Raw genomic sequence first — 14,102 nt, 5'->3', positions numbered from 1 at the left:
TTTGTTTGGTTTGGTGGGCATTTATCCTGTTCCTTTATCTGCTGGCTATTCCTCTGTCTCTTCATCTTGTTTAAATTGCTGAGTTTGGGGTGTCCTTTCTGTATTCTGGCAGTTTGTGGAGTTCTCTTTATTGTGGCGTTTCCTCGCTGTGTGTGGGTTTGTACAGGTGGCTTGTCAAGGTTTCCTGGTTAGGGAAGCTTGTGTTGATGTTCTGGTTGATGGAGCTGTATTTCTTCTCTCTGGAGTGTAATGAAATGTCCAGTAATGAGTTATGAGATGTCTATGGTTTTGGGGTGACTTTGGGCAGCCTGTATCTTGAAGCTCAGGGCTGTGTTCCTTTGTTGCTGGAGAATTTGCTTGTTATGTCTTTCCCTGGAACTTGTTGGCCCTTGTGTGGTGCTTGGTTTCAGTGTCGGTATGGAGGCGTTTGATGAGCTCCTGTCAATTAATGTTCCTTGGAGTCAGGAGTTCCCTGGAGTCAGGGATTGGACTTAAGCCTCCTACTTCCAGTTATCGGTCTTAATTTTACAGTAGTTTCAAAACTTCTCCTTCTATACAGCACCACTGATAAAACATCTACGTTAACGATGAAAAGTTTCTCTACTGTGAGGGTCACTCAGAGAGGTTCACAGCGTTACATGGAGAAGAGAAGAGGGAGGAGGGAGTTAGAGGTGACCCAAATGAGATGAGGTGGAATCAATAGTGGAGAGAGTGGGCTAGCCAGTAGTCACTTCCTTATGTGCACTCCACAACTGGACCGCTCAGAGATGTTCACGGAGTTATACAGGGAAGAGAAGAAGGAGGCAGGAGACAGAGGTGGCCAGAAGGATAAAAGGGGGAAATGAAAAGGCGGGAGACAGATCCAGCCAGTAATCAGTTCCTTAAGTGTTCTCCACCGTCTGGAACACACAGAAATTCACAGAGTTGGGTAGAGTAGAGAGGGGTTAGGGAGGAGATACAGGTGACCTGGTGGGGAAAATGGAGAGTCCAAAGGGAGAGAGAGCAGTCAAGCCAGTAATCTCGTACACTAGTGAAAAATGGGTCCTGAAGATTGGGTTCTTAAAGGTACAAAATTGGTAACAAATACATAAAAACAAAAATTAGAAATCTAGAGTAGAGTTTGGAATTTCAAAAATGCGATGTTAATGAAAAGGAGAAGGAAAAGAAAGAGAGAAAAAACGAACAAAGAAAAACAAACAAGGTCGTGAAAGTAATAAAGAAACTACAGGTACAAAATTGATAACTAATACCAAACAGCAAAAATTAAAAATCTAGAGTAGAGTTTGGAATTTCAAAAATACAACGTTAAAAAAAAAAAAAAAAAGAAGAAGAAGAAGAAAAATAAAGAGAGAAAACAAACAAACCAACAAAAACAATGTCGCAAAAATTATAAAGAAAATACAGGTACAAAATTGATATCAAATACCAAAAAGCATAAATTAAAAATCTTGAGTAGAGTTTGGAATTGCAGATATACTATGTTATATAAAAGAAGAAGAGAAAGAAACAGAGGAAAAAAAAAAGTCACAGCAATTATGAAAAAAACTATAGGTACAAAATTGATAACATATATCAAAAGGCTAAAATTAAAAATCTAGAGTAGAGTTTGGAATTTCAAAAATGCAATGTTAAAGAAAAGAAGAAAAAGAAGAAAAAAAAAAAAAAAAAAAAAAAACCACGGTCAAAAAATTATAAAATATATATATGAAGTTTGCTGAAGAAGAAGAGAAAAAAAAAATAGGGTCTTTTTTTTTTTTTTTTTTTGCAAAGTAATAGTTATAAAAGTGAAAATTAAAGGACAATAGAGGACTTAAAAAAAGTTTTTTTTTTAATTAAAAAAAAAAAAGAAAGAAAGAAAGATTGATCGTAAAAATAGTAAAAATATATCTAGGTCTTTCTCTGGTTTTGTTGTGAGTATTGTGGGTTCAGTTCATTTTTGGCAGTTCCTTAGTCCGACTTATATTTCTCAAGATCTATAGGCCCCTTCCTATGTAATCCGTAGTAACCACAGGGTTTTAATCTATGGCCTGTAGCTTCCAAGGCGTTTCCCTCTGTTATAGCTTCTTCTGTTTGCTGGTCTCTTCAGTGTCTGGTTCCCGCCCTGACACAAAGGGGATGGTTGAGGACACTATTTTTTTTTTTTTTTTTTTTTTTTTTTTTTTAATTTAGGCTCACTTGTTCAGCCGCGCTGTGGGGAGGGAGGGAGGGATGCTGCAAACAGATAACACTGGCGTGCGCTCGAAGTGCCTCGGCCACACTGGGTCTGCCCCCGCTCATGGCGCGTGTAACCTCCCTGCCCACACTGCTTGGGCTCTAGGTTGTTCCGCCGGGAACAATCAGAGGCCGGCCCTGGACTGAGCTCCCAGGTCCAAGCCGCTCAGGTTCAGGCACTCGGGTAGTCCTCAGAGGCGCAGACTCGGTTGGGCCTGCGTTTTGTGTTCTTCCCAGGTCAAGCAGCTCAGGTGATGAGGTGTTTGGCGGGCGCCAATGCTGCGACTTATCGCCTCCCCGCCACTCGGTTATCTGGGTGTAAAACCGGCGCACCTTCTCAGGCAGATATTGACCATCCAGACCCCCAAGAAGTTTTAGTTAGCAAAGATGCCTGCTTACAGTTTTATAGATAGTGTCTCTCTGGGGCTGCGATTGCCCCCTTCCGGCTCTGGCTGCCTGTCACCGGAGGGGGAAGGTCTGCAGCCGGCTACCTCTGTTCAGTCCTTTGTTCTGTGCGCGGGCCTGGCGGTGTCTTAGGTTAGGGCTGGCTTTTCGCGTGGTAGATATCCCACAGTCTGGTTTGCTAGCCCAAATTATTTCGCTCAGATAGCGCTCAGGACATTCGGCCCGATTCTTACTCTAAGGGACACAGCCCGTGCCGCACTTCCCTGCCCAGCCCCCGCTTGCTAATGCCGTGTGCAGGCGTCTGCGCTGCTTCTCCGCTGGGGGAGTTCCCGTAGGGCTCACAATCCGCGATTTTTAATTGTTTATTTTTTTTTTTTTTTTTTTTCCCCTCCCTTTTATGTTGCCCTCTGTGCTTCCAAAGCTCGGCACAGATTTGGCAGTGAGAGGGTTTCCTGGTGTTTGGAAACTTCTCTCTTTTTAAGACTCCCTTCCCGGGACGGAACTCCGTCCCTCCCTCTTTTGTCTCTTTTTTTGTCTTTTATATTTTTTCCTACCTCCTTTCGAAGAGTTGGGCTGCTTTTCTGGGTGCCTGATGTCCTCTGCCGGCATTCAGAAGTTGTTTTGTGGAATTTACTCGACGTTTAAATGCTCTTTTGATGAATTTGTGGGGGAGAAAGTGTTCTCCCCGTCCTACTCCTCCGCCATCTTGGCTCCTCTCCAATATGTGCCTTTTATACGAGTCAGTTTTGCCCTGTATAAAATCCTTAGTTCACATTTTCTTCCTTTGACTATCTTAAACACTTTATTCCATTTTCTTCAGGTATAAAGTGTTGCTGTCCAAAAAAAAAAAACAGATAATCTAAGTTTCATCTCCTTGAGTTATTACTGTTGTTTTTTAGATGCATAAAGGACTTTCTTTTTTTAGATGCATAAAGTTTACTGGGATGTTGTTAGTGTTCATTATTCTAGGTGAATACTATTCTCAGGAAATGGGAGCATTTTCAAGTTGTCTCCTTTTTATAAGATACCATGAGTCTTTAATAAGCAATACCTTGCTTTCTGGTAAAACAAGATTTCCCAAGCCCATATTGTAGTCTTTTTTCCTCAGAACTAGAACAAGCCATTTTTACTGGGGACCCTGGTTCAATGCAGTTGAGAATGGTTACAGAGCCAAGATATGGGTGCCAGGTATGCTCTTGGCCAACATATATCATTGTGTTGAGGTCCTCTATAGCTCTGAAAGTCAAAGTATCTAATCTTTTAGTTATTTGATATATTAGCATCTTCCTTATTTTTATATGTATTACAGTTTTAATAACCAAAATAGATTTATATTATCAAGGGATTTATATGGATCACTTCTTATCTTTTTCCTATTGGGGTTGTTTCAAATTTATACAATCCATTAATCCAGATTTGATTGAAGAAGTATAAAACTCATATGGGAAGCATTTTAGATACCTTGTCTTTACTGTCATAAACTATTCATAAAACCAGGCTGTGCAGAAGAGAAAACCTTACAGAAAATAGGAAGGCAATGCTTTATGTATAAATAAATATAAATTTGCTTTATAAACCATGCTGATCATGATTTCCACTGTGATATTTCATGAAAATGAATTGCAGCTTGTGTTGAAATTAGGCAATTATTATTTTATTCCCCAGAGTCAGGAAACTGACCAGTGCTTTTGCCTTTGTAGAACAGATATAGCCGAAATGTTAGGAGGAGGGCAGGGAGCCATACCCCCCTGTATTAGACCTGCATAATCTCAAGTGTCTTCAAGAGGTGAATTTTCTGGAGGATTGTTTCATTTCTCTTCTTTGACAAGAGTAAACTTGAATGGATTCTGTGGCATTTGCTTACATGAGAAATAAATGCCTATTTACTAAATATATTTTTTTCACAAGCCTAGTTAATTCTGTGCAGAATAGCAAAGCCCTAGTCTCTTGGAGCAGGACTGCTCTCACTGTGGTAAGCAGCATGACCTGTTCTCTCCTTACCTGGCTTGAACTCACTTCAGAGGATTGAGACACTTAGTCTCCCAGAGCCTCGGTGGTCAGAATTGTGAGGCTCTGAATCCCCTGAAAAAAAAAAAAATTCACATCCCTTTCTCTTACATGATTACTTTTTCCCAAAGCTGAGGTATCTGCCTCCCCAGCACCCTTCTCTCTGAGATAACTTGTTTTCACAGTTTGAATGTATAACCTCCTGCAGTAGGAATGCATGGTGCCTAAGTAGGGAGTGGGGAGGAAAGGAAGAGAGAAAGAACTTCATGTTTCTCACCATCAGGAGTTGGTTTTGCTTTTAAGTTAAATATGCTGATCTCTTTTTTGAAGGCAACTGGGCATCGATTCTATTTTAATTAAAACGGTTCCTGGTTTCAAATTTCAGTGCCACCTGCTATTATTATCAATAATTCATTGCAATAATGTTTACCACTTGTGAGTATTCACTTTGAGTCCAGCACTGAGTTGTGTTCATCTCATGCATTATCATTCTCACAGCGTCATTGGCAGTGGACACTGCTCGTGTCTACATAGCACACGTCAGGAAAATGAAACTTAGAAAGCTCAAAGTTGCACAGCTTGGTGGAGAAGCCAGAGCACAGTGGCTCTCAGAGTCTAGGCTCATCACCACTGAGATTTACTGCCTCCCACAGATTTCCTTTCTCCTTTTCCTTCTTTCTTTATTTAGGGCTGCAACCCACTTTGCAGTGATGGGACCGGAAATTGTGGTGGGTTTAGCATGGGGGAGGAGAAAGTGGTAGAAATAGCAGACTCTGAGGCTAAAAAAGAAGGAAGAAGGGCCTGGAAGGAAAGAGAGAGTGAGGAGAGAGGAAGGGAGGGAGGAGAACTGAGAGGAAGCTGCTTTGTTCCTGCAGAAGAAATTCCTGGGTTCCTGAGGTTTGAGTTCCATAGCATCCTAAATATTCCACATGCCTTCCAGGCTCTTTGTAGTATCAATAAACCCACCTCACAACCCATTTCACTGGCTCTCTCCATAAAGTCTCACCTGACTTCTCCTAGATTCTTGGATTTCTCTTCCCTTCACACTTTGAGAAGCATGCCGTAAGCATACTTAGACTTAATCCAGGTGCTTTCTCCATGACAACAGGGCCTACAAAGCAATACAGCAACAAAAACAAGTACTAGTGTAATTCCTGAACTGCCAAATGTTCAGAATCTACCTTAGAGGTCACCTAAGCTAACTCCTTTCCCAGCAAAAATAAAGCAAACTAACAAAATAAAGCAGCAATAGCAAAACAAATGAAGCTCCCCTTTGATTCAGTGGACAGCAGCAGCCCATTGTCATGAATTTCGCCGCTGTGACTAAGGTATTTGCTCTCACAGTTAATTTCTGTTCATGCCAAGTCTTTATACCATCCCGGCCTCACAGTAGAGAGATAGAGATGTAGGAGCTTTCAGTTTGGCCCAGGTCCCGTAGCTAGTGGGGCTTCCCAGGTGGTGCAGTGGTAAAGACTCTGCCTGCCAATGCAGGAGACGCTGAAGGCGCGGGTTTGGTTCCTGGGTTGAGAAGATCACTTGGAGTAGGAAATGACAGCCCACCCCAATATTCTGGCCTGGAAAATCCCAGGGACAGAGAAGCCTGGGGAGCTACAATCCAGCAGCTGAGCATTCATGCCATGCCCGCAGCTAGGACTTGATCCCTGTACAAACTGAGGCTTGAATTCAACCACAGCTCCTCTAGGCCCACATTAACCACCATTGTACATTCATTGGGTTACCTTGGGAGGTAGGTTGCATTGGGAGGCAGGTCTTGTTTCTGGAGCATGTCAGCACATGATTGAATTTCTCAAGGAGTTGGTATAACTATTTGAAAACATTTGGTTGTGCCAAGTTTGGCCTTTTACTTGGTATAAGGAAAGGGTTCCCTAAACAAAACAAGAGTACAAACCAAGCAGAGAGTGATGCCAAACCATTTAAATATTTTCTTACTTTCTATATAAATACATGTCTTTATGAATTTATCAATTTATTAAGGCTGTAACAGCAGAAGACTTCATTATCTAAACACATTTAACATTTGTTGGCAAATGTGTGATATTCTCAAGCCAGTATAATCAGGGAATTTCCAAAATATTTTCTAAGTATAAGTCAGTATTCCAGAAGTCTCATACTAAAAGACATAGGGCATTAGCCAGAGTAGATATGTTAGATTAATTTGTCTTCTGAGATGGGCACGAAGGGGCCAGCTATGCTTGGTGCCCTGCACAACTTGCCTGTTTCTCTGTGACCCCCAACTCTCTTTGCAACCCATGAACTCAGGACTTCTTAAATACTTCAGATCTAATTTATCATTAATCCAGGCAGAATACTTTTCTCTGCACTAGGTTTTGCTGATAACATAAGCTAAGGGTGAACTATTTCTAATAAATTGTCTTTACCATGATATTTAGTACTTAATGTATTAAGGAGAAAATGCTCTCTTATGATTTATTTTCCTGATATAAAAGGAGGTTTCATTCTATTTAGAGATTTTTTTTTTTTAGCTATTGAAATGATGACATTATTTTTACTGAATCACTGTCCAGTTATGGTGATTTATGGGAGAGGAGTTTGGGGGGAAATGGATACATGTATATGTATGACTGAGTCCCTTTGCTGTTCATCTGAAACTGTCACAACATTGTTTGTTAATTGGCTATACCCCAATACAAAATCAAATCTTTAAAATATATGTCTTTTCCTTCTCAGGCTTTAGCCAGACAAGCCAAGATTGATTTTGAAGAACAAGCCCTCAGAGATAAGGAAATTCATGAGCAGATCGCCACAGAAAGAGCTCAAGCTCGTTACAAAAAGCATTACTCAATATGTGCAGAAATTTTGGATCAGATACTTGATTTGTCCACTAAGGTGGCAGACTATCGATTGTTGACAAATAAGTAAGTGTTTTTTGGTTTTTTTTTATAGTTAATACAATAGAGACACCAAAGAAAATGAGAAAAGAGTAAGATTGTGGCACTAAACTGATGAGTAAAGAGAGACAGTGATTATTCTTTAAAGACTAAGAAGTGGGGTCCAGAATACCTTGATTACAGACTTATTTCACCCACTTACTAGCCTGATTTAATTTGTATTTATGTCTTTTAACATTTAAACCTTGTGTCTAAATTATCTATAATTTATAAAGATGACTATAATAATTTATTTAAAATATTAGGATCTTCCTAGAAGACTGGAATTAAAGTTTTTTGTTTTACTAGTCAAAATCACTTTTCATTGCACATTCTTTCTAAAAGGAGTCAACCTGTTTGTAAAGAAACATTTAACAGTACAGAAAATATTAAGAATACACTGTATGCTAAAATCAGAACAAAAGGATAGGACTTCCTGGTTGTCTAGTGGTTAGGATTCTGGGCTTTCACTGGCGTGGCCTGGATTAAATCCCTGCTTGGCAAACTGAGATCGTGCAAGCCATTCAGCACTGCCAGATAAAGTAGAAAGTTAAAAACAAGGAATACATTGAAACATAGTTATAGAGGTGTCAGTAGATATGCCAATTCCTGCAACTGAGCTGCAAATTTTATCTGTGCTTCTAGGTGGAAAAAGCAAAAAGAGCAATACGGTTTGTCATATGATGTCTAATTTCCATTTCTAGCTCTTTACAGAATACATCACTCTTCTTAGTTCTCAGTTTAGAATAATGGTTTTCTCTTGTGGCCCCAGCTAAGATACAATGAGTAGTGTAGTGGATCTGTGGAGAATTATCTCAGCAACAGCTTTTAAGCAAATATGGCATCTGGCTTCAGAGACCAATTTCTTGTGATGTCCTTTGCTGGAAGCTGAAGGGGAGTGATATAACTGCAGATCTCAGCAAGAGCAAAAGGATAAGTCATTCCACTTAAGTCTGTACACTTTTGATGTTATCCAGACTGAGATCTTCTTGAAAACCCACAGTGAAAAGAATAAAGGCCCCATGATATTCAGGGTCAATAGAAGATGGGGAGATAATCCCATCACCTCTGGACTTGACAGGAACTTTCTCCACTGCTCTCACCCTGACAGCCATGTTTCTGACATCAGTTCAGTTCAGTCGCTCCTTATCTGACTCTTTGCGACACCATGGACTGCAGCACGCCAGGCTTCCGGATCCATCACCAACTCTGGGAACTCATGCTCAAACTCATGTCCATTGAGTCGGTGATGCCATCCAACCGTCTCATCCTCTGTCGTCCCCTTCTCCTCCTGCCTTCAATCTTTCCCAGCATCAGGGTCTTTTCCAATGAGTTGGTTCTTCGCATCAGGTGGCCACAGTATTCGAGCATCAGCATTGGTCCTTCCAATGAATATTCAGGACCGATTTCCTTTAGGATTGACTGATTTGATCTCCCTGCAGTCCAAGGGACTCTCAATAGTCTTCTCTAACACCACAGTTCAAAAGTATGTTTCTGACATAATGCTGTATAAAAACTACTAAATGAAATAACATGATGATGAAGACATTTGAAGATAAAACTATAATGGTACAAGATTGAGAAAAGAAAAATAAGACTAAAAACTGAAAGGTGATACAATGCATTATAATGATAAAAAATAGAGTAATAAGATAAAAAATAGTAATAGAATAAAAAATAGAATATAGTAGATTTAAATATAAAAACATAAAAAAGATAATTCAGAGTGGGGGAAGTACAGCTTGATTTCCCTAAGTAAAAGCTCATAATTCAAAATTAAAACATAAACAGAAATCTTGTTCTACTGTGGGAAAATGGAGTGGATGCCCCTTTCCCTATTTCTCCCACTAAGTACAGTGAAAAACCCTGGACATTGTGAATGAAACAAGCATAAGAAGGCTCTGAAGATGGAAGGAAGAAGTGGGACTGGCTGATGACCTCAGAATTCTGTGATGAGCTTCTTCAGTTCTTTCTCTTTTTGCCTCACACATCCCAGATTGGAACTGAATATTCTGGAAACAGAGATACTAATGGTGTAGACAAAAAATAAGCCCAACAAGAACCTGCTGTCTCTAGTCAGTTAAGAAGCAGCCTAGCAAGATGAAAATCTTTCAGACGATAACCAGTCTTTTCCAACTATCACATGCAAGAAAAATGTAGCCCCACTTCCACCTCGGCCAGCAAAGGCAAGGAGGGAGCCTGTCTTCCACCCTCACAAGACTGTAACAAGGGAACCCATCACCCCCACCAGGGTACCATCCCAGAGGCCAGGTAGGAAGCATGGACTTCCACCCCCACCAGGCACGACTGACCACTGCTCCCTCCCCATGAAGGTTGTGTTAGAGGAGCCAAGGGAGGTTCAGGACGTTCACCATCGCCCGGTGGTCACAAGGCCACCCCCACTGTGGTAGAGACCTTGTGAGGGGACAGAACTGCCGCCTCCTTCATCAGCAACAAAGATGCCCTTCCCTCAGGTGATGAGGAAGTCCACATGGGGACTTCTGTCCACACCGGTCAGTAATATGATGGCCCCTTCTCCTTCCCTTGCTCAAGCAAAGTCAGAAAAAAACAGCTAGATCAGAAGGCTTATCCACGATCCAGAGTGTCACAGTATGATCCAAAAATGTGCAGACTTCAATAAAAAGAAAAGCCATGCATCATACCAAAAACCAGGGAGAGTTCAAACTGAATGTAAAAATGAAATATATAAAATGAAATTTCCAGAGTTATTAATAGCATAAGTTTTTAAGGGGCCTTTACTTTGAAATTTTGTGTCTAAAAAGCAATATAGAAGTGCTTATATATGGGTTGAATTGTTCCCCTGCCCCAGAAAGCTTTATTAAAAGTTCTACCCGCCCCATACCCCAGAGTGTAACATTGTTTGGAGATAGTCTTCACTGATTATTTAAGATCAGGTCATACCCATGGAAGGTGGGGCCCTGATTAAAGATGCCTGGTGTCCTTATAAGAAATAGAAAAGATGCACAGAGAGAGAATACCTTGTGATCACATCAGGAGAGAATCACAGCTGCCAGTCAGAGAATGCCAGAGGTCCCCTAACACCCCTGGTAGAGCCTGGAAAGGAGACTGTGAGAAGCGGGTTTCTCACAGGCCTGCTCCATGAACGCCTCTGTTGGGTGAAGCTGTGGAGATAGTCTCAGCCATGCTGGCTAGGGGCCAGCATGAAAGGAGCTAGACGGTAATCACCTGTCCTAGGGGCAACGTTGAGTTTTCTTTTCACCCATAGAAGGATTATTTCTGTGTCAAATAGGTGACCTAAAAATCCCCTTACAGAGCACAAACTTAACTAGTAAGGTGAGGACTTCCTGTATGCGTTGTTTTTGACTATCATAATATTTTGTAGAGTCATATACTAGTCTGACTTCTGTTACTCTCTAAATCCTGCTTTGTGAAAATTAATATTGAGAGAACATTGATTATATGAAGTCATTTTTATTTTAATGAAAAATACACAAAATTTTAAAGTTCCAGGAGCATTAATATCAAAGTTTGAAGGGGTCATTTGCTTTGAAATTTTAAGTGTCTTTTACTTGCAAGTCAATACAGTGTTTACACATATATGTTAAGATCTTTTTAGTCTCTACTACTAACTGTCAAGATAACGTTATTCTCTCTGTACTTTCCTAAACAAGATGTTATCAACATTTTTTTTTTCCAAGAGCACAGGGATATTCTTGGTATCAGCCTTCTTACATGAACTGACTTTTGTTAAGACTTAACAAAATTATCAATATTCAGATAAGAGAATATTGATTCAGTAATTGCCACATTAAGTTTTTGACAATATATAAGTTGTTAATCATTTCCTTCAACACAGGAGCCCATGCCATTTTAATAATTCTTATGTTAGAATTTTTCTGTCCCTGAGTATATTAGTTTATAAACTTCATATCTCTGTAATCTCTAATAAATATAAATATTTTATTAATGGAAAACAAAATATATTTGAGGTTTGCATTTAATGAAAAACTACTGTTGTGGAGAAAAATACATAACATAAAATTTACCATTTTAACCTTTTTTAAGTGACTTTCAACCCTTTCAAAGTTCACTAGCATTGGGTACAGTCACACTGTTGTGCAACCATTCCCATCATCCATCTCCAGAACTTTTTCATCATCCCAAACTGAAGTGATGTATCCATTACATAATAACTCCCCATTCCCCTTCCCTCCAGCCCCTTGTAACCTCTGTTCTGTTCTCCATTTCTATGAATCTGTCTATTTTAGGTACCGCATATAAGTAAAATCATATTTGTCCTTTTGTATCTGGCTTATTTCATTTTGTATGATGTCTTCAAGGTTTATGCATATTGTAGCATGTCTCACAATGGAATACAGCTTTTTAGGTTGTAATTTCAAGCTCTAGTCCCACTATTTTTAGAGAAATGCATCTGAGTTATGTTAGGCTCTTTCCTTCCTTTGCACATTTTGTTCCTCTTGGAACTACTTTTTGATTACCTGTCCTGACTACCTCCAAGTCATTCATCTGACTTAAATAGAAAAAGTACTGAAAAATACTTTACCAGATTACCAGATGTTCAGTGACAATAAAAGCCACCATACATTAGATTTTTCTGTTACAAATTACTTGCAAATATGCAAACTAGTTATCATATTAAAGGGGCCTTGGAAAGTATTTAGTCTATTTTGCAAAAGAGGACACTGATATTGGAACAGTTAAATGATATTCAGAGCTTGCACAGCCAGTTAGTATCACAGCTGGAAATCAAAGAACCTAAGTTTTATGATTAGTGGTCATTATTTTTAGATATAGTGTGCTTTTAGTGCACAGTCAGAGCAAGTTTGGCTTTAGGTGACATACATTCATTCATACTACTAAGTTTCAGCCATTTTACTGGCTGTTAGGAATGTCATAGTAAGTGGAACCTCTGGCCTCAAATAGCAGAGCCTGGGGAATGAACATGGTAATAGAAAGGCTAAGATTTAAGATGTGTATTTAACTAACCATTGATTTATCTCAACCTTTTTTTTTTTTTTTTGCCTTTGTTGCTGTAGCCTGATCCCATATAAGTTGATGCATGATTGGAAGGAACTGTTTTTTCATGGAAAACCCATATATGAGCAAGCCTCTCTTAGACATTTACCAACTAAGCTCTCTGCAGAACACCTTATAGAACTGGAGAAAAGGAACTTGCTAGATAACAATGATTATGAAGAATATAAGGTACCTATCAATGTGGAATAATTAAAGAGCATGCAACATAATAAATGCCATTGCTTTAGCATTAATTTTGTGATATTATTTCTTTTCATCTCTATTAAATAAAATGGGGTGTTTTGTGTTCCCTTAGTTTAATTTGTATTTATAGTAATAACTTAAATGCCTAGCCTATTCATAATCCATTATCTATTACTTCCAGTAATCTTGGAGAGTGGTCTGAAATAAAATTAAGCATAATGCAATGGGTGGATTTCAGAAGTTTGAAGTTTTTAATTTATTCATTAGCAGTTTTCTTTGTGTGAGCTATCTACCTTTGCTTCAAAACCCCTGGTTAAATGTGTTTTCCTAGTAATTTATCTACATAGCATATTGCTTTTAGAGGAAAATAAGAGGGGAGAAGATCTGAGTTTTTGAGTGACATAAGATGCATTTTTATTCAATAATTTGATTCAGTGTTTTGTTTTTTTTTAATTTTAATATGGGTGCCAGCTGTGCTTCTTAAAAGAGCTGCTGAAAGACCATTGGGATAAACCAGAGATCTCATTATTGGCACTGCCAACTGCTAACTATGAGACCTTAAGTGCTAAGAGTCTTGATTTCATATCTGATATATGAAATAGGGATACCAATAAGACTACCTTATTGTGTTGTTGTGAAACTTATTTAAGATAATATGTGTTAAACACTTAGCCAAGTACAATACATGTTGAATGCACATGCTGCTGCTGCAGCTAAGTCGCTTCAGTCGTGTCCGACTCTGTGTGACCCCATAGACGGCAGCCCACCAGGCTCCCCCGTCCCTGGAATTCTCCAGGCAAGAACACTGGAGTGGGTTGCCATTTCCTTCTCCAATGCGTGAAAGTGAAAAGTGAAAGTGAAGTCACTCAGTCGTGTCCGACTCTTAGTGACCCCATGGACTGCAGCCCACCAGGCTCCTCCGTCCATGGGATTTGCCAGGCAAGAGTACTGGAGTAGGGTACCATTGCCTTCTCCGTGAATGCACATAATATGTACTAATTTCTTTCCTGACCACCCTGCCCTCCCTATCCCACTTCATCTCACCTTTAGCAGGAAAGATGTGAAACAAATAGCTATGGGACAGAAGTTCTGGGTAGATCATCAACAACGGAATGTCAAATGAGGCTTTTTATTCTTAGAAATATGATTGAATGAGTTTTAGAAGGGTAGTAAGTACAATATGAAAAAAAAAGATAATTTGACCCAATCATTTCCTGATATTTAGCAAATACTCAATGTTTATTGAAAGAAGGCACAAATAAAATGCATGAGTGACAATAAACAGGGCAAAGTGTAAAATAACACTAATATGAAAATATTAAAAGAAGATAAGCGTTTTATAAAAAG

At 39.4% G+C, this 14,102-nt stretch overlaps 1 protein-coding gene across 11 annotated transcripts in view; it reads left to right on the top strand.

The window, feature by feature from the left end:
* Positions 1-14,102, top strand: part of SPEF2 (sperm flagellar 2) — a 209,611-nt gene that overhangs the window by 46,853 nt on the left and 148,656 nt on the right. For all 11 annotated transcript variants that reach the window (XM_025270631.3, XM_025270630.3, XM_044932613.2 and 8 more), the window contains 2 exons: positions 7,333-7,520; positions 12,572-12,740. In XM_025270631.3, coding sequence (XP_025126416.2) covers positions 7,333-7,520; positions 12,572-12,740 — 357 coding nt within the window. The remainder of the gene's footprint in view (positions 1-7,332; positions 7,521-12,571; positions 12,741-14,102) is intronic.

This window comes from Bubalus bubalis, chromosome 19, assembly GCF_019923935.1.
Source record: "Bubalus bubalis isolate 160015118507 breed Murrah chromosome 19, NDDB_SH_1, whole genome shotgun sequence".
Lineage (NCBI taxonomy): Eukaryota > Metazoa > Chordata > Mammalia > Artiodactyla > Bovidae > Bubalus > Bubalus bubalis.
This window is presented reverse-complemented; position numbering and strand designations above follow the sequence as displayed.